The following is a 25,429-nucleotide window of genomic DNA, read 5'->3' as shown; positions in this document are numbered from 1 at the left end:
GGGAGCAGGTAGGAGGGAGACTCAAGACGGTAGGGAATGATACACGTATACTTACAGCTGGTTCATATTGTTACACAGCAGAAACTATTGTAAAGCAATTATCCTCCAATTAAAAAAAAATACAACAACAAGGAAAGGCAGGGAGTTCAGGTCTTTTGAGCATGAACTGCCCTGTTCTTACTTGGCCCTGCAATAAACCTTTCTGTGTTCGAAACTCCCCCTGCCCACCCCGCCCATACACACACACAAAATTATTGCACTTGTTGAAAATTTTATTTGAAAATGTTAATTCTTTTTGAAGATTGAAGTATAATTAATATATAACTGAGTTTCAGGTGTATAACATGATTTGATATTTGCATATACTGTGGAATGATCATAGGAAGTCTTGTTGACATCTGTCACCATATACAGTTACAATTTTCTCCCCTTGTGACAAAAGCTTTTAAGATTCACTCTGAGTAGCTACAAATATGCAATATAGTATTATTAATTATAGTCATCTTGCTGTACATTACATCCCCATGACTTACTGCTCATGAATTCTTTATAAAAAGGTCTCTCTCCTAATTCTAATGTGCATGTATAACTTTACCTCCTCCTTACTGGTCTTCCCTGGTGGCTCAGCTGGTAAAAAATCTGCCTGCAAAGCAGGAGACCTGGGTTTGATCCCTGGGGTTGAGAAGGTCCCCTGGAAAAGGGAACGGCTACCCACTCCAGTATTCTAGCCTGGAGAATTCCATGGACTGTATAGCATGGGGTCACAAAGAGTCAGACACGACTGAGCAACTTTCACTTCACACTGAGTTTTTGGATTGATGAGAGCTGCAGTTGACCATTCAACAGCATGGGTTTGAGCCACACAAGTCCACTTACATGAGAGTTTTTTTCAGTACATATATGTACTGCTGTGTTGATGACTTGTGGATGTGGAGTCTGCACATGCAAGGCCGACTATGGGATTTGATCACAGTGGATTTTGTTATCTTTGGTGGTCCTGGGACTAATTCACTGCAGCTACCAAAAGACAACTGTACTGTAATTGTTTCCAGAGCCTGTTAAACCTTGAGATGGATTTAGGGGTATGAGATGCCCTATTTTGGAATAGAGTTGGAGTTTAGAGTAAGGTGATTGTGGACTGGGTTTTTTGTTGATAATATGAAAGGAAACAGCACAAAAGGAATACAGTCAACCCTTGAACAACAGGGGTTTGAACTTCACAGGTCCACTTACACGTGAAAATTTTTCAGTAGCAAATACTACAGATACTACATGATCTGTGGTTGGTTAAGTCAAAGGATACAGAGCTGCGAATACAGAGGGTCGATTCTAAGTTATACGAAGCTTTTCTACTGTGCAGAGGTCAGTGCCCCTTATCCTCTGTGTTGTTCAGTAGTCAACTGTAGTTCCTTTGCTCTTTGAGGTGGTTGAGCTCTTAAGTCACTTTTGGAAGTGAGATTACTTGTTAGAACAAATGACCCATCACATTCTAGAATATTAATCCATTTATCAGATTTGGTCTCTGAGGAAGGTCAGGTTGATTCAAGAGGTTGCCTGGATTCTGTTCAAGAAACATGACCATGGTTTTACTTCCTTGAACTCCCATATATTTGACATTTGTTACCTTGTCTGAGGATGAGTAGGGATGCCTCAGAGTTCTAAATTGTTTCATTTTAAATATCAATGTCTGCTCGGAGGTGGCTACGGTGGGAGTTTTGTTGTAATGTTTCTTGAAACTTGTATTAATTGATTTTGAAATGGGACAGAATTGTGACTCATGCTTGTTTTCTCTCTTTCAGCATTATCTGCATACCAGAGGTACTACAGTTTACAATCTGACTACTGGAAGGTTAGTGCACATTTGCATGCCCCTACCCTTCTCTTCCCTCCCCTTCTCTTCTCTGGCAGATCACTGCTGGTTATACTCAAAACATATTGTGCTCTTGCTTTTTTGTTTTGTTAATTGAAACTATTCTAGGGAAAAGTGATTGGAAAAAGAAAACGAGTGTTCTTGGTTTGCTCTGTCTTATATGATTCAGTTCAGTTGCTCAGTTGTGTCCAACTCTGCGACCCCATGGACTGCAGCACGCCAGGCTTCCCTGTCCATCACCAACTCCTGGAGCTTGCTCAAACTCATGTCCATCGAGTTGGTGATGCCATCCAACCATCTCATCCTCTGTCGTCCCCTTCTCCTCCCTCTTGCAGTCTTTGCCAGCATCAGGGTATTTTCCATGGAGTCAATTCTTCTCATCAGGTGGCCAAAGTATTGGAGCTTCAGCTTCAGCATGAGTCCTTCCAATGAATATTCAGGACTGATTTCCTTTAGGATGGACTGGTTTGATCTCCTTGCAGTCCAAGGGACTCTCAAGAGTCTTCTCCAACACCACAGTTCAAAGGCATCCATTCTTCGGTGCTCAGCTTTCTTTATAGTGCAACTCTCACATCCATACATGACTACTGGAAAAACCATAGCTTTGACTAGACAGACCTTTGTCAGCAAATAGTGTCTCTGCTTTTTAATATGCTGTCTAGGTTAGTCATAGCTTTAATTCCAAGGAGCAAGTGTCTTTTAATTTCATGGCTGCAGTCACCATCTGCAGTGATTTTGATTACCTTGTATTAAAATAATTAGTTTATTCTGAATTAATTTATTGGCCAAAGATGATCCAAAGTGTGGAAGTTAAAGCCAGCAAAACCAAATGGCAACAAATGATTCTTCGGTTTCCTTAAGTTGGTACTTAGGTAGAAAAGAAGTTTGAAGATGGGTGTATTAGGTTGAAAAGGGAAGGCAAAATGAAAATCTTTATTGCTATGGTCTGTCTGTAATTGGAGCTCTGAGAACAACTGAAGCTAACCGTTTTAAAAAAAACTTTATTTATTTTAATTGGAGGCTAATCACTTTACACTATTGTGGTGGGTTTTGCCATACGTTAACATGAATCAGCCACGGGTGTACATGTGTCCCCCATCCCCAACCCCTGATACCTAAATGAAGAACTGCGCACAGCAATGAAATAATCTATTTTCTTAGTTTAAGCAGTGCCTGGACAGATTAATCTTTCATATCATATTTACTTTTAAGTATAAGCTTACTGAACAGTGGGGTTTCTTCATCTGAATTGCCATTTCAGATTTTTAAGGTGGATTTTATTTTTTTTATGTTGCCTAATTTATCTTTGTTTTTGACATGTAGAGGTTTTAACAGTGTATTTTGATAATTTAAAAAAATGTATTGAAGATATCTTTTCTAGTCTTTTTAAAGCTTATTAAAGTATAATTAAATACTGCAAAATTCACCTGCTTTAATTTTGCGATTTAGTGACTTTTAGTAAATTTCCAGAGTTGTACAGCCATAACCAAAGTTATTTTAGGACTTGTCCATCTCACCGTAACGAAACCTCATGCCCAGTCCCTGGCAAGCACTAATCTACTTTCTCTCTGTATGTATTTGTATTTTCTGGGTATTTTCATATGAATGGAATCATAATATGCAGTCTTTTGTAACTGACTTCTTTTACTAAGCATATATTTTTAAGATTGATCCTTGTGTAGCATGTATTAATACTTCATTCCTTTTTATTATCTATTAATACTCCATTGTGTGACTGTACCACATATTTTTTATTCATCAGTTGATGAGCATTTTAGTTGTCTCCATTTTTTGACTGTTGTGAATACTACCCCTGTGAATATCTGTATACGAATTTTTGTGTGGACATACAGTTTCAGTTCTCTTTGGTAAATAATCAGGAGTAGAATTGCCAGGTTATAAAGTAAATCTATGTTTAACATTTTGAGAAACTGCCAGAATTGTTTTCTAGAGTAGCTGTAACATTTAACATTCTCACCGACAGTGTTTGAGGGTTTTGGTTTCTCCATATCCTCATCAGCACCAGAAATTGTCCAGTTTTTGAGTGTAGCCCTCGTAGTGGATAGGGAATAGTATCTTATTATGGTTTCTATTTGCATTTTCCTAATGACTGTTGTTGAGCATTGTTTAACGACCACATTAGCTGTTTGTATATATTGTTTGATGAAATGCCTATTTAAACCCTTTGCTGATTTTTACATTTTTTTAAATTAGTGTGTTGTAAGAGTTCTTTGTACATTCTGGATATAAGCCTTTATTGGATATAATTTGCAAATATTTTCTCAAAATCTGTGGCTTATTTTTTCGCTGTCTCAACAGTATAGTTTGAAGTGCAGAAATTTTAAATTGTGATGACATCCAGTTTTTCAACTGTTTCTTTCATTGCTTGTGCTTTTGGTTTTATAGCTAAGAAACCTTTGCCTAATCTCATGTCATGGTGATTTCTTCCATTGTTTATTCAGTCAGTTTCTTTGGTACAGGTAGTACTGCAATAAATAGTACAAGTTTCTTTTTGTATTTTTGTTAGTGGTTCTTTGGTATTAGTGGGATTGCTGTGAACTTCGTGAGTGGTACACACCGTGTGAACCACTCATCTCAGATCTCTTGCTTTTCCTTGGTCTTAACTAAGAAAATCCATGTCAGACTTCTGTGGAATCTGATGAATGAGAAATCATGTCTCTAGTTGTTTTAACTTGCATTTTCTTAATTGAATTTTTAATTGAAGTTTAAAGACTATTCGAATTTTCTTTAAAATATTTGTTCATCTCTCTTCCCAGTTTTTCAGTTGGACTGTTGTTTTCTTTCTCCATTTTATATAGCTGTATTTTATGTATGATGCGTATTTATCCTTTATCTGTGATAAAAGTTGCAGTTTGCCACTTGTTTTAATTTGCTTTTGTGTTTGTTTTTGCCCATGCAGAAGTTATTTCTATCTAGTCAAATTTTTCAGTATTTCCTAAATTGCATCCGCATCTTGAATCATAAGATAGTTTTTTCCTTACTTCCAGATGTTAGACAGATCACCTACATTTTCTTTTTAGTACTTGAATGGTTTTAGGTTTTTAATTTAAGTCTTGATCCATTTGGGATTTATCCCTAATTTGTAGTGTGAGGAACATCTAAGTTTATTCTTTTCCTGTGGTTAATTATCTCAATACAATATATTGTTTAAAAAAATTCATCTTTTCCCTACTAATTTGAGATGTTGCCTTAGTTGTATGGTAAATTTTCTTATGCAGATTTGTCTATTTATAGTTTCTCTGGTCTATTTCATTAGTCTGTGCATGAATTAATACTATACTATTTTACTTATAAAGGTTTGCAATATGTTTACACTGTGCTTAGTTGCTCAGTTGTGTCCTACTTTTTGCAACCCAATGGACTGTAGCCCACCAGGCTCCCTTGTCTGGGGATTCTCCAGGCAAGAATACTAGAGTGAGTTGCCATGTCCTCCTCCATGGGATCTTCCCAACCCAGGAATTGAATCCAGGTCTCCCACATTGCTTCCCTTGTGGCTCAGCTGGTAAAGAAACCGCCTGCAATGTGGGAGACCTGGGTTCAATCCCTGGGTTGGGAAGATCCCCTGGAGAATGGAAAGGCTACCCACTCGAGTATTCTGGCCTGGAGAATTCCATGGACTATAACAGTCCATGGGGACATGACTGAGCGATTTTCACTTTCACTCCCACATTGCAGGGGGATTCTTTACCGTCTGAGCCACCAGGGAAGCTCATGTTTATATACTACATATACAGTATGTATATGGTACTGCTACAACATCCTTTCCCCATTGTTGTTTTTAGGGTTTCCCTGACTGTCCTTTCTTTGTTGCTTGTTTTTCCATATAAACTAATTAACTCCACAAAAATAGCTGATTTTTCTTTCCAGCTCTTTTGAGGTGTAATTTATATTACTTTAAATGTTCGAAGTATGATTAAGTTTTCTTCTTTTAGTAAATAACAATCTAAGAATGGAAATGAACATCCTTACTCTAATGACAACTAACTTCAAAAATTTTTGGTTTAAGGTCAGCATTTTTATTTTGTATGAAAATACTTTTCTGGTATCCTTTGAGATAATTTTATGTTTCTTCTCCTTAAATCAGTCTTGCATTTCTGAAGTAAATTCAAATTAGCAGTAAGTTTTTATTGTTGTTAGTTATATCTGGATTGGGATTGCTAATATGTAACATCTTTGCATCTTTGTTCATAATTGAAATTGGTCTATATTTTTTCTTTCTTGAGTTGTCTTTATCTAATGCCTAGAATCTGGTTCTGCATTCCAAGGACCTGGTCAGAGGAAGAGAAAGCAGAGTGCAACAGCCCTTTCTTTGAAGGGAATCATGAGATTTTACATATCCCTTCATAGACATCTCACTTACGAGAACGTAGTAATTTGAAAACTTGCAGCTGCAAGAGAGGCTGAGAAATGTCTTATTTTGTCTGATCGTGATAATAGGACTGCAAACAATGTTGTTGCAAAATAGACTATATTAATAATAGAAATCAATTCATATTATTGGTAAATAAGGGAATTATGTCTGTATGCTGTGAAAGCCTTGTTGTTTCACTTAAAATTTTTCCCTGGATAATGGGGAGTGTAAGTATGAACTTAAGTAGGAAAGGGAAAAACTCTCTGCTTGACTGCTGCACTGGTAGCAGGAGTTCTGTAGTCTAGATTTTAAGAAAATTAAACACAAGTATCTTTATCCAGGGCTCTTCCTCAGAAAGGCACATCCATAGCTATTTTCATTATTTCAGCACCTGCCAGCTCTGCTCTAATTAAATGATTGCCAGCATTGCAACTTCATTGTTCATTTTGAATATCGACCATGACAGCCTATCACTATGCTGAGCTTCTTGCTTGAGTGATTCAGGCTGTCTCCAGGTTCTGGTTACTACTTCTGAAATCCTCTGCTTATGTTGCATGGGATTTGGGTAGTCTTGTCCACAACTCTCTTTTGCTTTTGAATCTTCTTATCTTTAACGTGTTTTTTTTTTTTTTTTTTTACAGCATGTGAGACTTAGAATTTTATGTATCATATTCTATCCATTGAACAATTACCATGTACAAGATATGTTTTGTTGTTGGTGATAGATACATTGCCTCCTTTACTTCTCACAAATATCCCAAGTGTCAGGTTGTTATTTTAAGTATTTTACATGTATGATCTTAATTCCTCAAAATAACCCTATGAAATTATGACTCCGTTAACTTGTTTTGTGAGTCAGTGGTGACAAGCCAAGCGGCTAATGTGATGTGATAAATGGCTAGAGTGATGGCTGCTCTAGCCTGATTTCATGATCACTATACAATACTATGCCTAGATTTTGGAAGTAGAGTTTTTTTTTTGTTTTTTTTTTGGAGTATAGTTGATTTACAATGTTGTATTAGTTTCAGGGAAGCAGAACTTCTGCTCTATTGCTATAACTTTGAACCTGATTGATGTAATGAGCTTTAACAACCTCTTTTGCTATATATTATTGTAACTAGGAACTGTGGTGTCCAAAAGGTAGTTTGGACTGTATTAAGGAAACAATTCTGCATAAATTGATTGAGCAATTAAATTCTTTGATGAAAATGTGTAACAAGTTATTTAAGGCTGTAAGATACTGATTTATTCAGCAGTATACCTTTCCCCAATAACTTCTATATGCTTGTTACTTTACCATAGGGATCAAAAGATGTCTTGAGTTCTGTCTTTACCTTTTTACAAGCTCATTTCTAATGGAAGAGATAAAGGGCCTATCTGTAATAGACATGAGTATTCATTTGGAAACTTGTTTCAAAAAGCTTAACTCTGTTTGCACTTGGGAATGTGTCAGATAACAATGATACTTGTGGAAAGAAGAGATGAGTGATGAGTGTGATGGATAGGAATTTGCCAAATTGAGAAATAGTTGAAGGAATGATGGCATTGGCTTTTTCAGCAAAGGAAGCAAATGTGTTTAAAATCATGGAAATGTGTAAGAGCATATTTTATTCATAGGTCTGCATGTCATTTGTCCTAGTTGAAGTGGTGGCTCTGAGATTGGGAAAGTTGAGCAAGAGTCATAAAATGAAGACCTTTATAGTCAGACTAGGTTATAGGGAATCTTCAAAGGAGTTTAAAATAAGAATTAAAAATGTTTGAGTTTTTGCAAGCTCTCTGGCAGTGGTGTGGAAAGTATGTTGAAAAGGATAGGGGGCAGGGGTATGGAAGGGGAGGCTAAGGTTTGGGAGCTGAGTTAGGAAACTGTTGAAACAGGCCAAGTAGACAAAGGCAAAGTCCTAAATTACCTAGAGAAACGCAGTAAAAATGGAGAAGGGGATAGATTCAAAAGCTTTGAGACGCAAAATGAACTTTGTGAAAAGAATGAATTTGGCTTATTGGTAGGGAGGAGGTAAGAGGAAAAGTAGGATTACTTTTTGGCTCGGTTAACTGGTGAGATTGCTATCATTGTAGCTTCAGAGTCTCCCATACAATGTAAGATTCATAGAGTTTCAGGTATTGGTAGTACATTCAACAGGTGGAGAGTACCCAGTTTGATTGACTGTTAATACCTTCCTCACTCTGGTGACCATGACATATTAACAGGAGGTGGAAGGAGAAGAAAGCAAAAACTTTCTGTTCTTTATGCAAAGAAACCCCATGGTAGAAATCTCACTGGCAAGAGCTCTTATGTCACCAACTTTTTCTCAGTGGAAGTAGCCAGGAAAAAGGGTATTGATGACAGTGGCTTCTGTGGGATTTCATAGACAGATTTAAGAAAATTTGGCAGTAAGAGAAACTTATATGAGGTTGCCAACTGCTGACTTAATGAACCACACATCCTTGAGAATAACTTTAGACATAGTATAAAAGCCTTCAATATAAATGAATTGTAATCTTACTGTTATAATTTCTTAATTTGGGATTGTGATGAGTACTGTAATACAGTCTAGGTCAGAAGTTAGTAAACTTCTTTTGTAAAGGGCAACAGAGTAACTGTTTTAGATTTCATAAGCCAGATAGTCTCTGTGTTGTAACTGTTCGGCTCTACTGTTGGATCTGGAAGCAGCTATAGACAGCAAGTAAATGAGTGGGTGTAGCTGTGTTTCAGTACTACTTCATTTACAAAAATCTATGGCTGGCTGGATTGGCCCATGTGCCATAGTTTGCTGATACCTGATAGAGATGTTCTAATAACCTCTAAGGATTTGGACTGAAGCAGGAGTTTGTTTCATAAATAATACATTTCTCAGAAAGCTACTCCCCTAACTTCTCACAGTAGATTGAAGAATGACTTCATCACATTTAAATTCATTTTCCTATCAGTGCCTTTGCTCAGGTCATCCTTCTGCCTAGACCCATGTTTCTCAGTGGGGCTGCTATTGGCATTTTTGATGACTATACATTGGGAGGGAATACATTTTTATCAGGGCATGTAGCCATTCACAGCCCCAGGTCACTATTTCCAAAAATGTGTGAATTAGAACCACTGGCTGAGGTGGCTTGTTTTTCCTTCTCCTTTTCTAATCATCCTTAAGATACAGTACTGAAGTTCTACCTCTTTTCCTAGTCTTTATTATATAATCCTTAATTAACTCTTAAATGGTTAACAGCTTGGAATACATTATTCATGTAACTTCATAGTCATTTGTCTTTAGATTATAAATTCATTAATGGTAGGAGTTTTTGTCTGTTTTGTTCACTTCTGTCTTTCCAGTACCAGGAACTCTGTTATGACTCATAATAGGTGCTCAATAAATGTTCAAATTACATTGTCTTCTATTATGGAAAAATGAGACTTGCCTTCTTGCTGAGATTTATAAGCTCCTGATTAATAGAGACTATCCCTCATACTAATTCCGTGTCACCCAGGGAACTGAACTTGATACCGAACTGGGTGATGAAGTTTGCTAAACCTTTGGGCATCTGCTAGGTGGAGAGCACCGTGCATGCTAGGTGATAACTGGGTATACAGAGATGATTACATTTTTGTCTGATGGGATGGAGGTTAGTCAATACTCAAATAACAAAAATACAGTAGTTGAAAGAGTCAGCTCTGCAGGCAGACCTAGATTCAGTTCCTGTGTCTGCCACTGTCTCTTGGAGCAGTTTGCTTAATTTCTCTTGGTTCTTTAATTTCAAAGAGCTGTTGTTCAGTTGCTAACTCTTTGAGACCCCATGGACTGTAGCTCTCAGGCTTCCTTGTCCTCAACTGTCTTCCCGGAGTTTGTTCAAATTCATGTCGGTGATGGTATCTAACCATCTCATCCTCTGCTGCCCACTTCTCCTTTTGCCTTCAGTCTTTCCCAACATCAGGGTCTTTTCCAGTGAGTCAGCTCTTCAAATCAGGTGGCCAAAGTGTTGGAGCTTCAGCATCAGTGCCTCCAATGAATATTCAGGGTTGATTTCCTTTAGTATTGACTGGTTTGATCTACTTGTAATCCAAGGGACTCTCAAACACCAGAATTCGAAAGCATTAGTTTTTTGGCGCCCAGACTTCTTGGTGGTCCAACTCTTACATCCATACATGACTACTGGAAAAACCATAGCTTTGACGATACGCACCTTAGTCGGCAAAGTGATGTCTCCACTTTTTAATGCACTGCCCAGCGTATTAGAACCTTTTAAAGAAATGATGTTAGCATGTTGCATAAAATTAAGTTCTTACTGTTGTACCATGTCGCATGCTAGGGACATTGTACTAAGGCAAAATTTAGAGGTTGTAAAGATTACCTCTGGCTTAAGGTGGGAGAAGCAACAAAGCTCCATAGGGAAAATGGCATAATAGGTCTAGATGGACTGATAGAATTTATACAGTGGCACGGGTGGTGACAATAAGTTTTCCTAGAGGCGAAGGATGAACTATGAACAGAGAAAATTGAGAGAATGTAGGATATGTACTGAAAGCAGAAAGATTCCTCGATAAACTCATATTTCCACCACATACCACACTACCTTCTCTGGGCAGTTACCTGATTTGGTGAAAGATGCTGTCTATTGTTATTCAACCCATGGTCTCTTCCCCTCCACCTCCCCCACCTAGGGAGACAGTTGTGATTCAAATGTAGACTTTCTTGGGTAGAACATTTTGAATTAACTACTCTTGTATTCTGAATATCATACCTCCCCCTCTACATACACAGTAAGTAGAGTGTGGGAGAGAGTACATTTTAATCAGTTCAGCTTGTTCAGCCCTTGAGTATTGTCCTTGACACTTAGTAAAAGTTCACTTTATTTCAGCGACAGGGTGGGGTGGTAAAGGAGTGATCCTGATTGAAGCCATTTTCAACTAAATTTTAAAAATTTGAATATGAACTTTTGAATCCGATGTTTTCTGAGATCTTTGTGAATACCCCTGTAGCATGTAGTTATCTTATTCAGAGAATTGGTAATGAGGATCTAATGAAATTAAATTTACATATTTATTGCATTTTAAGATATACTTAAGAAAACTTTTTCATTGCTTCCAGAAGGGTACATAGAATGCAAAGGAAATATATGACCCTAGAACAGATTTTAGTATTAAAAAGAATAACTGCATACCAATAAGTCGCCCAGGTGTTTATTATTCTTTGGACTTTAAATATCACTGGTTCTTTTCTGCAGTCATTGAATGACAGCAGTTGTGGGATAAGAACTATAGTTGGCTCACACCTAGCACAAAATGACTCTGAGAATGTTCTTTACTGTCTCCTAGAAATTCCCGGTAGGATTGAGTCCCTGTTGGCCACAGCTGCATAGCCATTCATGTTGTGGTTGTTGTTTAGTCACCAAGTGGTGTCCATCTCTTTTGTGATATCATGTAGCATGCCAGGCTCCTCTGCCTGTGGGATTCTCTAGGCAAGAGTACTAGAGTGGGTTGCCATTTTCTTCTCCAGGGGACCTTCCTGACCCAGGGATGAAACCCATGTCTCCTGCATTGGCAGGCGGATTCTTGACCACTGAACCTACCTGGGAAGCCCATAGTCATCCATACTACACCCTAATAGCTTCCTTACCTTCCCTGCCTTACTTCTCCAAATCCATTACTGGTGTTTTCTAGGGTAACTTCCCAAATAAAATACTTATACTAAAACCTTTTGTCTCAGGGTGTACTTCTGAGGAAATATAACCTTAAAATAATGCAGTAAGATATATTTTAGTAAGAGTTTGGAATTTTTAAGTTTTGGAATATAGAATTTGGATAACATATAGTCGGTACTCAGCTGTTTGCCCTTTTTAGAAAAAAGAGAGTAGCTAGCTAGTTTCCTGTATGGGGGCCGGAGGTTGTATTGAGTCTGGATAAGCATCTCTGTTTTGTAGTGCGTGCAAAAGGAATCACTGATGTTTATAGCCCCAAATGTAAGTGACTGGGTGTCATTTTAGCAGGTGGGTTTTTTGTTAATACTAAAATTATAGGTTATAGATTTATATTGTGCATTTACTTTGAATTCTAACTACCTTCCTGGCAACACTGAACATAAAATTAAATCCAGTCAGAAAGAACCAGAGAAAGAGTACAGAGATACAAGCTAGAGAGAATAAGATAGCATAATTCAAGCATTTTCTTATTCCTGAAAAATAGGTTTTTCTTTTAGTTTTACCTATGGAATTCTGCCGACAGATTTTTTTTTAATTGAAGTATAGTTGAATTACAATGTTAATTTTTCCTGTATAGCAAAGTGACTCAGTTGTACATATATATATACACATTCTTTTTAATATCTCCTATTATGGTTTATCCCAGGACTTCGAATATGGTTGAATATAGTTCCTGTGCTATACAGTAGGATCTTATTGTCCATCCATTCTGGATGTAATCGTTTGTATCTACTAACCCCACACGTCCAGTCCATCTACCCCTGCTGTTGGCGATCACAAGTCTGTTTTCTGTTTCTTTGAGTCTGTTTCTATATCATAGGTTCATTTGTGTCATGTTTTAGGTTCCACATTATAAATGATTTAATAGTCTTTGTCTTTCTGACTTGACTTCACTTAGTATGATAATCTCTAGTTGGATTCATACTGCTACAAATGAAATTATTTTTATGGTTAAGTAGTAACCCATTGTGTATAAGTACTGCATCTTCTTTAGCCACTCATCTGTCTACGAGCATTTAGGTTGTTTCCCTCTCTTGGCTATTGTGAGTAGTGCTCCTGTGAACATAGAAGTGCACGTTATCTTGTTGAATTAGTTTTGTCCAGATACATATGCTCAGGAGTGGGATTGCAGGATCATATGGTAATTTTACTTTTAGTTTCCTGAGGGTGTCCATACTGTTTTTCATTGTGGATGCAACAACTTGCATTCCCACCAGAAGTGTAGGATGGTTCCCATCTCTCCACCCCCTCTCCAGCATTTGTTATTTATAGACTTTTAATGATGGCCATTCTGACTGGCCCACTCCAGTACTCTTGCCTAGAAAATCCCATGGGCGGAGGAGGCTGGTGGGCTGCAGTCCATGGGGTCTCGAAGAGTTGGACACGACTGAGCAACTTCACTTTGACTTTTCATTTTCATGCATTGGAGAAGGACATGGCAACCCACTCCAGTATGCTTGCTTGGAGAATCCCAGGAACGGGGGAGCCTGGTGGGCTGCTGTCTATGGGGTCGCACAGGGTCGGCCATGACTGAAGCAACTTAGCAGCAGCAGCATTCTGACTGGTGTGAGGTGATACCTAATTGTAGTTTTGATTTCATGGCCGACTCTGTGCGACCCCATAGACGGATGTTGAGCATCTTTTCATATGTCCATTGGCCATCTATATGTTGCTGACAGATTTTTTACTTCAGAACAAGTTTGATTGAAAAGAAACCACAGGATCTGTCCAAGTTGATTGGATTCTGTGCCATCTGTTGACTCTTAAGCTATTTTGGTGTTCTAAAGATATATTGTAAATATATTGTACTGCAGGATAGAGTGTTAATAACTTAAAACATCGTGGATACTATATTTTATAATAATAACATATGTATTAGACATAAATGCCTTTCTTAAAAGTCTCTTTTTTTCCCTTTTCAGAATGCTGCCTTTTTATATGGTCTTGGTTTGGTCTACTTCCATTACAATGCATTTCAGTGGTAAGTTGATGTAAAACTAGTAACTCCAGTTGTTTCTAGTATATAGCTTTTGTTTGCATTTTTCTGTTTGTGTGTGTATGTATGTGTAATAAATACAAAATATTTTAATATCAATAAGCCTACACTTTTCAATAATCTCTTGGAATTATTACTTTGTTCCTTTAGAGATATTGACCCCACCTTAGATAATTAAAAATGTGTATGTTCCTAAAAGAATCTGGTATAAAGACTTAGATTAGAAAGCTTTTGGAATTTCTGTTACTTATTATACCTGGTGGTCCCTAGCTTATTTGAACGGGGGAATGATTGTGCTCTCTGTTCTCAAGGTTTGTGGCTAAGTGATGCATGATGACCAGTATTTGCTTTTCAGACTTTTAGACATGCTGACTGCTCCTTCCCTTCCTCCTTCACCAAAACACACACGCACATGCACACACACTAGTACTTTCCAATTTCTTGTAGCTAGGGACTAGATTTTTAAACTCTCAGTTCTCTCTTCTGTAAAATAGTAATAATGGTACCACCTTCAGAGTCAGACATTAAATATGATAGAAATATGTAAGATTTTATAAACAGTAAAGTATATCGGATCCTGTTACTATGGCCTTTGCCCCCTTGTTGCTTTTCTGTTTACCAGACAAGACAGTAGCATTCTCTAGTGGAGAGAACATAATTGACAGATTGGTATTCTGTTCTCAGCACTTTTAGTTTGATCTGTTTGCTCGTGTGTGTGTTTTAGGTACATTGCAGTTAATTGTCTTTTCTACTCTAATAGAGTTTTGATGATCAAATTAGATAATGTACGTTTTGTAAACTGTAAAGCCCTATGTAGATTTTTTTTTTTTTTTTTTGGAAATGTATTCAACTTTGTCAGAGTCCTTTCTAGTCTCCATAATTTTAAGCTTGAGTGAGTGCTTAGAAAGTCCAGAGGAACGTTTTTACCAAAGGTTATAACCCTGTCATATACCTGATGGGCACCGTGGATATTTATTACAGAGCTTTTCAATGTGCATTGGTAATGATGTGATATGATTGCTCTAAAGAGGAAACTTCAGGTATGAATGACTTTTCCCAGATGCCTTTTCTTTCCTCTTTGGTTTTGGTCCTGTTGGTTTTTGATCATCAATGGAAACACTGCATTGTTAGAGAACATCTGTGTGGATAGAGTATTATGCAAATCGTTCATTTTCATGGTAAACTTTACAAAGCTATAATTGGTCTTTATTAAGAAGTTTTGTAATATTTTTCTTTTAAATTATACATTGTTGTAGAACAATCTAAAATTTAAGCCTCCTAACTCTGTATGCAGTGTATCATGTATCATCAAGAGTAGATTAGGAGTGTTTTAAAATCTCTTAGGTTCTTAAAGATCCTATTTATAGAAAACTTTTAGAACCAGAAATGGCCTTAGAGATTAATTAGTTTTCTCCCTTAATTTTATAGATGAAGAAAACAAGAGATGTGTATGTGTGTGTGTAACTCAGTATTATGTAATTGGTTGCGGAAGCAAGCTCAGATTTCCCACTCTAATTATTTTGTCTATTGTAGTCTGTCCGCAAGTTTGAAGATTGATAGGCCATTATTTTTAATCAGTATTTATTATTGTTCTTCTGGGCGCATTTGTACAATCTTTATGGCCAGCCAGAAATAATTTAGGTGAAACTCAAGACAAGGAATGCTACACTTTTAGAAATGGACAGGTATACCTCAGAGGAGTTAGTTTTTACCTACCTGTGATAACTTGTGAACTCTCTGTAGATCACAGATAAAAGCATAAAATCAATAATGAGGTGAAACCATCATCAGTTCAAAACTGGATTGCATTAAAAAGTGTGTGACCATGTCAAGTTAGGGGGCTTGTAGTGTGGAAAACTGTATCTTTTGATTCTTTATCTACATATGATTTCTGGTTCCTTCAGTTGCCTTAATGAAACTATATAAGAATGATACGATCTCTGAATTACTAAGTGCCTTCTGTTTTGTTGATCCTGTCCTGGTTACCATTTTCTCATGTCTTAAGTTTCAGCTCTAGCTGCTCCCTAAAGTGATATATCTCACACCTCTCTCTTTTGTAAAATATTTATTCATTTTATCTGCTTGAGTCCTAGTTGTAGCACACAGGCTCTCTACTTGTGGCACATGTGCTCAGTAGTTGTGGTGTGAGGGCTTAGCTGCTCCAGGGGATGTGTGGTGAATTCTTAACCACGAGACCACCAAGGAAGTCATTCACACTCTCTCTTAATCCTTCATGGATGCATATTTTCTGTTTTCCTGATCAAATGTTCTTTCACAAACTGCCCCCAATTTTGCTTTCAATTACTTCGTTATTACTTGAACAGCCACAAAATTAGAAAGCTTGGAGTAGGTGCTTGGTGAGAGTTTTAGAGTATAGCCTTAATGAATAGGAACTTCCTAGGTTAAGACTAAATTTGTGTGGGGATTTTTTTGTTTGTTGTATTTATAGGTAGCTATTAATTTCTGGGAGCAGCCCCCCCCCCCACACACACACACACTTAAGTGCTTTGGGATTTGTTGAAAAAATATTTGCAGAGAAAGGTATGGCATGCCTTTTTTTGTATTGTTAGCTCAGAATGGTCTAGCTCTGGAACATTTATAATGTAAGTAGAATTTAATATTTGGAAATGGTGTCTGTTGGTATTTAATTAGATTAAGTATTTGAGAAGAAAGCATGCAACCAACATGTGTGTTGGAGTTGGTGATAGTGACCTAATAAATTATTAAGAGCAATTTTATCAACTATGGGTTTTATCTTGTTAATCTGTCTTGTTTCTTGCCCTATTATGTTGCATCCTCTCCCCCCCCCCCACACACACACCTTTTATTTTTGAATTGATGTTAGCCTCTTGAGTCAATTCAGTAACTTGGTCAGTTTTTCTACTTTGAGTTTGAGGAACCCAGTGTCAGAAACAGCAACTGTTAAATTCTTAGTAGATTTATCATGATGATTTAATTTTACTATTATCATACACAGTAACTTGTGACCAGACTTAAAAATTATATATCCAGAAGAAGAAAGGAAGACATAGAAGGCCAAAGTAAAATACATGCAGCAGAGCGCTAGAACCAGCATCTATAAAGCCATTCCTTTCCATGTTTATGCCCATGCCTTCACTTCATGAGGGTGGCAAATAGCTAAGGGTATCTTGAACTGAGCTTTTCCTTGCCTTTATAATAAGAAACTTATATCTTTGAGCGAAAAAAATTGAACCATGTACAGTAGTAAATTATTATAACTTGTAGCCATATTTCTGAATATACCCCCTTGAAAATCCTACCATTCCTCTTTCTTTAGCTTGTAACCTTTTGTATCCCCACTGATCAATATCAGAATGATCTTATGGTAGCAAATCTAACAGCTACATAATTCTTTGCCAGAGGCAGAGGATTTTGGAAATTACCTTCCCAAATCTGATTGATAAGGCCTGGTAAGGAAATGTAGTGATTATTATGTTGACATCAGCAAAGAGTAGGGTAATGAGATGGAGGTGAGTTCAAAAAGATAGATGTTAACACGTTACAAGTGAATTTTCTCCAGGATTCATTTCCAATTAGAAGTGTACCAATTATTTGTACCAGTTACCAAGTGTTCTTAAGGGTATAGTAATCTTTGCTTGCCTTGTAAAGTCACTGCTTTGAGTGCAAACATAAACATAAACCTAATGTATTAGAGATAACCACCATTGACCTTGAGGCTTGTTTAACATGGAGTCAGGCAAAAACTTAATATTTAATATATGTTTTCTGAGCTATCATTATGCAAACTAATTATCTTAGACCAGAGTTTAAGTATATTTCTATTAAAATAAAGCAGTTGATGTTAACATATGTTGAATTTATTCTGTTTGCTTCTGTTTTGGAAAAAACTAGCAGATAAATAGGTAGTTTTGGTAAAATTATGCTTACCAGTGACACATAGATTGCCAGAGAGAATTTGGAAGGGTTTGGACTGATTAAGCCTCAGGGAAATTATGAATATAAATATAAACTTCACAATGGAGAGGAGAAAAAAATCCCACTGTCTGCAGTGATGAAATGAAGTTGACTGAAGAGGGCAAAAGACCCAAGAGGTAATACATTAGCAAATGTCAATGTGAATAAACCAGTGTATGATACGTCTAACTTAGCCTCACATTTAAGATTCTCTCTGTTTCAACCTCAAATGATCTTTCTAACCTCATTGTTCCCCTAAATAGATTCTTTGTGTGAGTCACTACTGTATTAACATTTCACTGAAAATGTCTTGAGCATTTTTCACCCATGTAACTTGTTTTATGCCATTTACTTTGTTTGGTCTCCTTCTCTTTCCATCTCTACCTTTAAATATCTTACCTGTCTCTGAGTTCTTCATTAAATCTTACTAATTGTCTCATTTAGATGGAACGTCTAAATTTCCTAAGTGTGTGTGTATCGAAGTATTTATTTGTTTTGTGTATGTGTTATTACTGATTTAGAGCTAAACTTGTGAAATTACTTCCCTTATCCTGTCAGATATGCCTGAGGGAAATCTCTGGACTCACCTTTATTAGCTCCAGAGAACTTAAAGTTTTATTTTGTCTCTTTAAATGTGCTCAAACTGTGCCAGGGTGTTTACTTAATATCATCATTTTTCTATAGTTTGGTAAAATTCTAAAGGAGGCTTTTTAAAAAATGACTTTCTAGAAACCTTATTAAAAATGAACATTGCTTTAAAATACAGTCAGCGTGTGTGTTTTTTGTAGGTAGTACTATTAAGGTTTTAGTTTTTTATAATTTTCTTTTAAAAATTGTTAGCAGTGTCTAACAAATGTAAAATTTTAAACTGAAAATCTATAGGTAGGTATAATTATGGTGATTAAAAAACCATTTTTAGATTTTAAGGAAAAAATGCATGAATAGTTATGCATACAATATGCACTTTTATTTCGGTAGAGATTATGCTTTAATATTTGAAAATTGTAAGCCTTTCTAAGCATTATATTAACAGTATTTTATGGTTTTAAGTAGCCATTTCTCATGTTCTGAAATTGTCTGTTGATCAGAATACTGATGTCAGCAGAATTTGTATGTGTTGGTGGTGTAGTCTAACTTGCACTGTAGAGACCATGCTCTGGTTGCATGTGGTTTGGTGAGATATGAGTGTATTAAAATGATGACCAAAATTAGTCTGAGTTGTACCTGTTTTCTCCACACAGCGCTTTCCCCATTCTAATACACAAACACATTCTTTTTTCTGTTTCTTCTCTCACCCCCAAGGGGTGGAAGCAACATATAGGAGAGGAAGATGGGAAAAGTTCAGAAAAGGAAATGAAAATGAACTTAATCTATTTTGTTAGCTCAGGGGAACTCTGATCAGTAAAGAGACTATGGAGCGTCCCTTCCCACCCCCTCAACAAGAAATCCAGTTTGCTAGCTATGAAAGTGATGACACCAGTAAACAGATACTAGACATTTTCCTGTAATGTCTAGAGTATTTGAAAATAAAAGAGGAATGTAGACCTCAAGGAATAGACCACTTGGAAAAACTGGAGATAGCACACTGGTAAGTAGAGAATAAAATGATTTGATTATAGAGTGGCCCTAACTGCTGGTTAATACTAAGCAAAAAAAAAATGGTATTGAGTTTGGGTGGTGAGTCTTAAAGGTAATATTGCATTTAGAGTGAAGCAGAAGAATGAAAATATTTCAGGTCAGGAGACTATCCTCAGGAGAAGCAGTGAAAGCAAGAGGGCCAATATTTACATGAAGGAGTTCCTGAGATGCGCCAGCTCACAGTTGAAGAGGAGCAGTGTTAGGGCATGACTGGGAATGGGGTGTTCACAGACCTTAAATGCGACATGGAGCATTTGACTTGAGTGTCATGGTTATTAGTAGGCCATCATAGGAGCTACATATTTGAGGAAGCATTGGCAAGCCAGAGCAGAGCAAGGGGAGTCTTTAAGGAGTCTGTTTCAGTTATCTACTAATGAGATACTGAAGATTGAGTCTGGAAGTATTGAAGTCGAGGGAAACTTGGAAACAACCTGGAGAACTTGACGAATAGATGTATAGTTCAACCTTGTCATAGGCACTTGTAATAGTCCTTAAAGAGCAGTAAGGTGTAGCCCCGACTAGTGTATTGGAACATGTGTTTTTGCTGATAGGTTAATTAAAAAAAAAAAATTCCCAGTATGTTAACCTATATAGAGAACTTGTTTTCTTTGTAGTTGTGTAACATTTCAAATTAATAACTAAAGGCATGTATAAAATAAAACACATTTACCAAAGGTTGGGCAAAGGATGGAAATAGAAACTGAGATGGAGTAGGAAATATTTTTCCTGAAGGGTTGCTGTTGATGCTTTGTGTTTTCATTCTTCCCTTTCACATACATCCTTTCTTGGACTGTTTTTCTTCCTATCTTCTTTTTCTCCTTTGATCTTTCAATCCTTTGCTGCCTTCCACTTCCATCCTCCTCCTTTCCTGTATATGTCTCAGGCCTGCCTCGGTTTTTTGGGGGTGGGTGGGGTGTTTTTGGTTTTGTTTTTTTGAATTTTTACTGGACTATATAGTTTATAAGCTTGTGTCAATTTCAGCTGTACAGTGTGTGTGTGTGTGTGTGTGTGTACATATATCCATTCTTTACTGTCTGGATTTTTATTAGGACTTTATGAAGTATTTATTATTATTATAAATGCTTAAAATTGCACACATTTAACTATACATCTTTACATGTTATTTATAAAAATAAACAGAACTGTCACTTGGGTTGAGAAATAAAAAATTACTATCGCCCTGAAGTGTAAGTGAAAGTAGCTCAGTAGTGTCTGACTCTTTGTGACCTCCATGGAATTCTCCAGGCTCTGGCCTGGAGTGGGTAGCCTTTCCCTTCTCCAGTGGATCTTCCCAACCCAGGATCAAACCCAGGTCTCTCCTGCATTGCAGGTGAATTCTTTACCAGCTGAGCCACAAGGGAAGCCCAAGAATACTGGAGTGGGTAGTCTATCCCTTCTCCAGCGGATCTTCCTGACCCAGAAGCTTCTACTATTGCCCTAGAAGCTTCCAGAAGCCCCTGAATTCCTGTTCCCAGTCACATCTTACCTTTTAATTGGTATCATTTACTGCCACAGTTATTCTCCTCCTAACCTTTTTATGCCTCTCCCCCAACATGTGAGTTGTGTTCCCCCAACATACACACACCCTCTCACAGGCACACACACACACACACATGCACTTGCTTGAGCACACAATCTATTCTATTAGAAAAAGGTGCCTCTAGACATGACCAAGAGAATACAGAGGCTGAAACTGCACCTCTTCTTATGAGAAAGGTTTGAGAAAAGTACAGAGACCTTCTTAGCAGTATGCAGATGAGTATCTTGAAGTCTGATTGAGAGGAGCAGGAAGCCACCTTTGAATAAGAAAGGTAATTTTCTTCGAATTTTTACATGAATTCTTTCATACCATGTCTTTGACTCCCCTCTTCTGTCTATACACACTAAATAGCAAAATACATAAATAACCCAACCCATTTGAAATGCCATGTAACACAGAGATGCTGAACTCCTTTTCAGGAAGAAATTATTTAGCCAGATGTAAAGGTATCTGATACCAGACCTATTGCCCCCACTTCTCACAATAAATATTACTGTTCAGGACCCTTAATATTGTAATAAATACATAGTTTTTCTGGAGGTGGAATAGATAGTATACAAGTCAAAATAAAGTTGCTTAAAGACATAGGGCATATTGTTTTGCTCTATTTTATGGTAGTATATTTTGAAGTTTTATGTAAAAGTTTGACTTTTATTTTGGAATTATCTAAGATTCCAGGTAGCCTCCTTTAAGATTAAATAAAAGCAATGAATAGTTGATTAAAAGCTTTGCAAAGCATTTATTAGCCTGTACTTGAAATAAGCTTTAAATCATGTAGAGAGATATAAAATGATGCCTAAAATACTGTATATCTGATACTATATATCTGATACTAAAATTCAAATTAGACATTTTTCTTTGTCAAAATTTTAATTTCATTTTTAAGTACATAGTAACATTCATGTGATCAAATTAAATGGTATAAAAATGTATTCAGTGAAAAGTGTTCCTTCTTCATCCTTGTATTAAGTTCTACTGGTCATTAAGACTTTTTGTGATAAAATGTGAATTTGGGGTAAAAATACATCAAGTGACAGAATAGAGAGCCCAGAAACAGATCAAGATGTTTGATGAGGACATTTGATTTAGAACAATGTGGCTCTGTAGAGCTGTGGTAAGGATGGTCTTTTCTATGTATGATGTAGGGGCTATCGAATATTTGTATAGAAAAAGATGAAAACGTTATATAAAAAATAAAGTATAGATGGATTGCAAACCTAAATATGAAAGAAATAAAAAGTTTTAAAAAAGAAGACTTCATTTTATGGAGTAGACTAGAAACAGGATTAATCTCCCTTAAAAACAAAACTATCCACCTGCTCTATTCTCTCTCTCTCAGGAAATTCCAGAAACAGTGAAATCAGTTATTAACATTGAGAATTTTATTAAGCCATAAAATGTTATTTGAATAATTAAGAATTAATTCAACTTATCTTCCTTTTTTTCTCTTTTTATATTATACACTTAACATAAAAAACCCAAGAACCCCTTCTCAGTCTTTTTTTTTTTTTAAGCTATCCATTGACATCAGTTTTATAAAACTGGCATTTCCTTTAAAACAGAATTGCATAAAACAGAAATTTACTGTGTTACCATGAAAAAATTCATGTAATTGTTAAAAAGTAAAGATATCTTTTGTCTATGTTCTTTCAGGGCAATTAAAGCATTTCAGGAGGTGCTTTATGTTGATCCCAGCTTTTGTCGAGCCAAGGAAATTCATTTACGGCTTGGGCTTATGTTCAAAGTGAACACAGACTATGAGTCTAGTTTAAAGGTAGGTTGTTGGGTTTTATCAAAGATACAGTGTTTCATTTTTTGTGCTTTTGAGGGGGGTTGTCAAATATTAGAACATTGAGAAATGTTGGAATTTGTATTGGTACTTCAAAAGAAAATTTGAAAATTTAGATGAAAGAACTTTTATCAGCCATGAACTGGAAGATGCATATGTTTGGGTTTCGGAGTACATTATGCTAAGACATAAGCAAGTAATTATATCAGTAAACTTCTTTTCTTTTTAAAGTTTGAATTGTGGTCCGTCATCAGGAAAGGGCGAAGGTTTCAACGTCGATTTGAACACCTGAATCACTCCACTGTTAGTGATGGGTCAGAACCAGCTGCTCAGTGATTCTGTATCTGTGACCCCATCTTTTGACCATTTACTTGTATGGGTCTCACTAGGTGTCACTAGACCAACAGAGCATGTCCCATATTTTAAATTATTTTAAAAAAGGGTGTTCTTCGGTAGTCATTTCAACTGCTAGTTTGTGAGTATAAACATTGTTGGGCAAAATAGCACATCATTGCTTAAATATTACATTTCTCAAGTTTTTCATTTGAGTTTCCTGTGCTATTTATGCCATGACTAGGTATTACTGGGCTTTTCATGAAAATAGTGCTTCCCTGCTTGACAAAAGTATTGATTTTTGAAAGGATTAGAAGTTCTAGGAAAAGCTTAATTTTTTGTGAGTTTATGGCTGTGATGGTTGCCATGTTCTAAATATCTCCATTGTATGCTATCTTCATGCTGAAGGGTCAGGAGGGAGATAAAAAAAGATAATGCTTTACAGTAGGTTGTAATTTGAATTCACTAATAAGGAACTACTGAAATTTTAAAAAAGTACTTAGGAATGCCTAATTGCTCTAGAGTTGTAAAGTAGACACTTGCACAAATACCGTTTCTGTCTTCCATGAGTTTATACAGAATAGTGCTGTTGGTATGAAAGAGAGGTATACACCCCAAAACACTAAAGTAAGTAGATTGTGAAAATATTCAGATCACACATTTGTCAAAGGTGAGTACAGTTTGAGGAATAGGCCCTAGGGCAAATGTAAGTAATGTGGAGAAGTTGATCAGTTTTCCTCAAGCTTAAAGCAGCCTGTCTCAAACTGTATTTTGGCATGTGAGTGGACTTGAAACACCTTGCATATTTTGACCTCCTGTTGGACAGTCGCAGTGTATACTAGCAGATCAGATTTTATGGTGGCTCCAGGTTGGTTTCCAGGTGTGATCAAAGTGAAATGATTTCTTTTTCATATTTCATAAAGAAAAGCATTATATGGTAATGGTATAGGTGCTTAGTGTAGTGCCGGCATATAGTAAGTACTCAGTAAATACCTGATTTATTGTGTTGTAGAGGACAAAGATCCTTACTTTTTGTTGATCATTTCAAGAACACTTTGCATCTCATTGGCCAAAATTAGACCACATGGCCATTTTCAGTGATTCCTTATCAAAGATTTGGTTATTCTGTTCTATTCTTTGGATCAGTTATGTCCTGTTTTGAGCAGAGCTCAATTTCCTAAGCATGCTTTTCCTATCAAATAGAAGAGTGAGGGGTGGGTAAAAAAGAGTGTTTTTATATGGGGGTAGTGCATACAATCTGTCCATTACAGATCCAGTCTTTTCTGCCTCATTTTCTTTCCCTCTCAGGGATAGAGATACAACATATACAGTATGTTTTAGATGGTAAAATATTTAAATAAAATGCAGTTTATTTTCATAATAGATTCCTGCTTTTCACCCACACATGAAATGCATTCCAGGGCCTCCTGTTTTATTTCTATCTCTGGTAATAACTTTTCTCCCAAAATGTACTTCTGAAACAGATTCATTCTGTTTTGGTACCATGTAAATAGCTCTCAGAGCAAGCAAATTTGGTTTTAAAATTTGACCCTGCCACTAAACTAATTGTGTGACTTGGGCAATGTGCCTAACTTTTCTGATCCTCTTTCTGTCTGTGTGTGTGTGCTTAGTTGCTCACTTGTGTCCCACTCTTGCAACCCCACAGATTATAGCCTGCCAGGTTCTCCTGTCCATGGGATTCTCCAGGCAAGAATACTGGAGTGGGTTGCCATTTCGTTCTCCAGGGGATCTTCCCGACCCAGGAATCGAACCCGGGTCTCCTGCATTGCAGGCAGATTCTTTACCGACTGAGGTACCAGGGAAGCCCCTTTCAGTCTGTAGAACTGGAATAACTACCTACTCCACAAGATTGTTACAAAGATTAAACAATATATATATCAAAGTCTCTGTTAAATAAGTTTTTTTAGCCCTTCTTTTTTAGTTCTCAGTTTTACCATATCTAAAACTCTGATTTGGGGCCAGTATTAGATATTATTTGTATGAAATCCATTTTCTTGTCCTAAATTTTAATACTTGTATTTTTGACATACTGCCCACCCTCAGAAATATGAAGTTAATGCCCAACTTACTTTTCAACTAGTGGTGTTATTTTTCCATTAAATTGGTCGGTAAAGATTTCACATGTTTAGTTGAGTGATGGAGGTACCTATTCTTCGTTTATTAACTAGTTTAGTATTATCTGAACCAGAGTCCATTTCAGGGTGACATTTCTACATGATACTGTATGGCTTTTCTGCTTCATATAATACACCCTC

General features: G+C 36.6%; 1 protein-coding gene across 8 annotated transcripts in view; it reads left to right on the top strand.

Moving 5' to 3' along the window:
• Window positions 1-25,429, top strand: part of KDM6A (lysine demethylase 6A) — a 179,868-nt gene that overhangs the window by 70,859 nt on the left and 83,580 nt on the right. For all 8 annotated transcript variants that reach the window (XM_070366135.1, XM_070366141.1, XM_070366139.1 and 5 more), the window contains exons 4-6: window positions 1,800-1,849; window positions 13,844-13,902; window positions 22,685-22,805. In XM_070366135.1, the coding sequence (XP_070222236.1) occupies window positions 1,800-1,849; window positions 13,844-13,902; window positions 22,685-22,805 (230 nt within the window). The remainder of the gene's footprint in view (window positions 1-1,799; window positions 1,850-13,843; window positions 13,903-22,684; window positions 22,806-25,429) is intronic.

This window comes from Bos mutus, chromosome X, assembly GCF_027580195.1.
Source record: "Bos mutus isolate GX-2022 chromosome X, NWIPB_WYAK_1.1, whole genome shotgun sequence".
Lineage (NCBI taxonomy): Eukaryota > Metazoa > Chordata > Mammalia > Artiodactyla > Bovidae > Bos > Bos mutus.
This window is presented reverse-complemented; position numbering and strand designations above follow the sequence as displayed.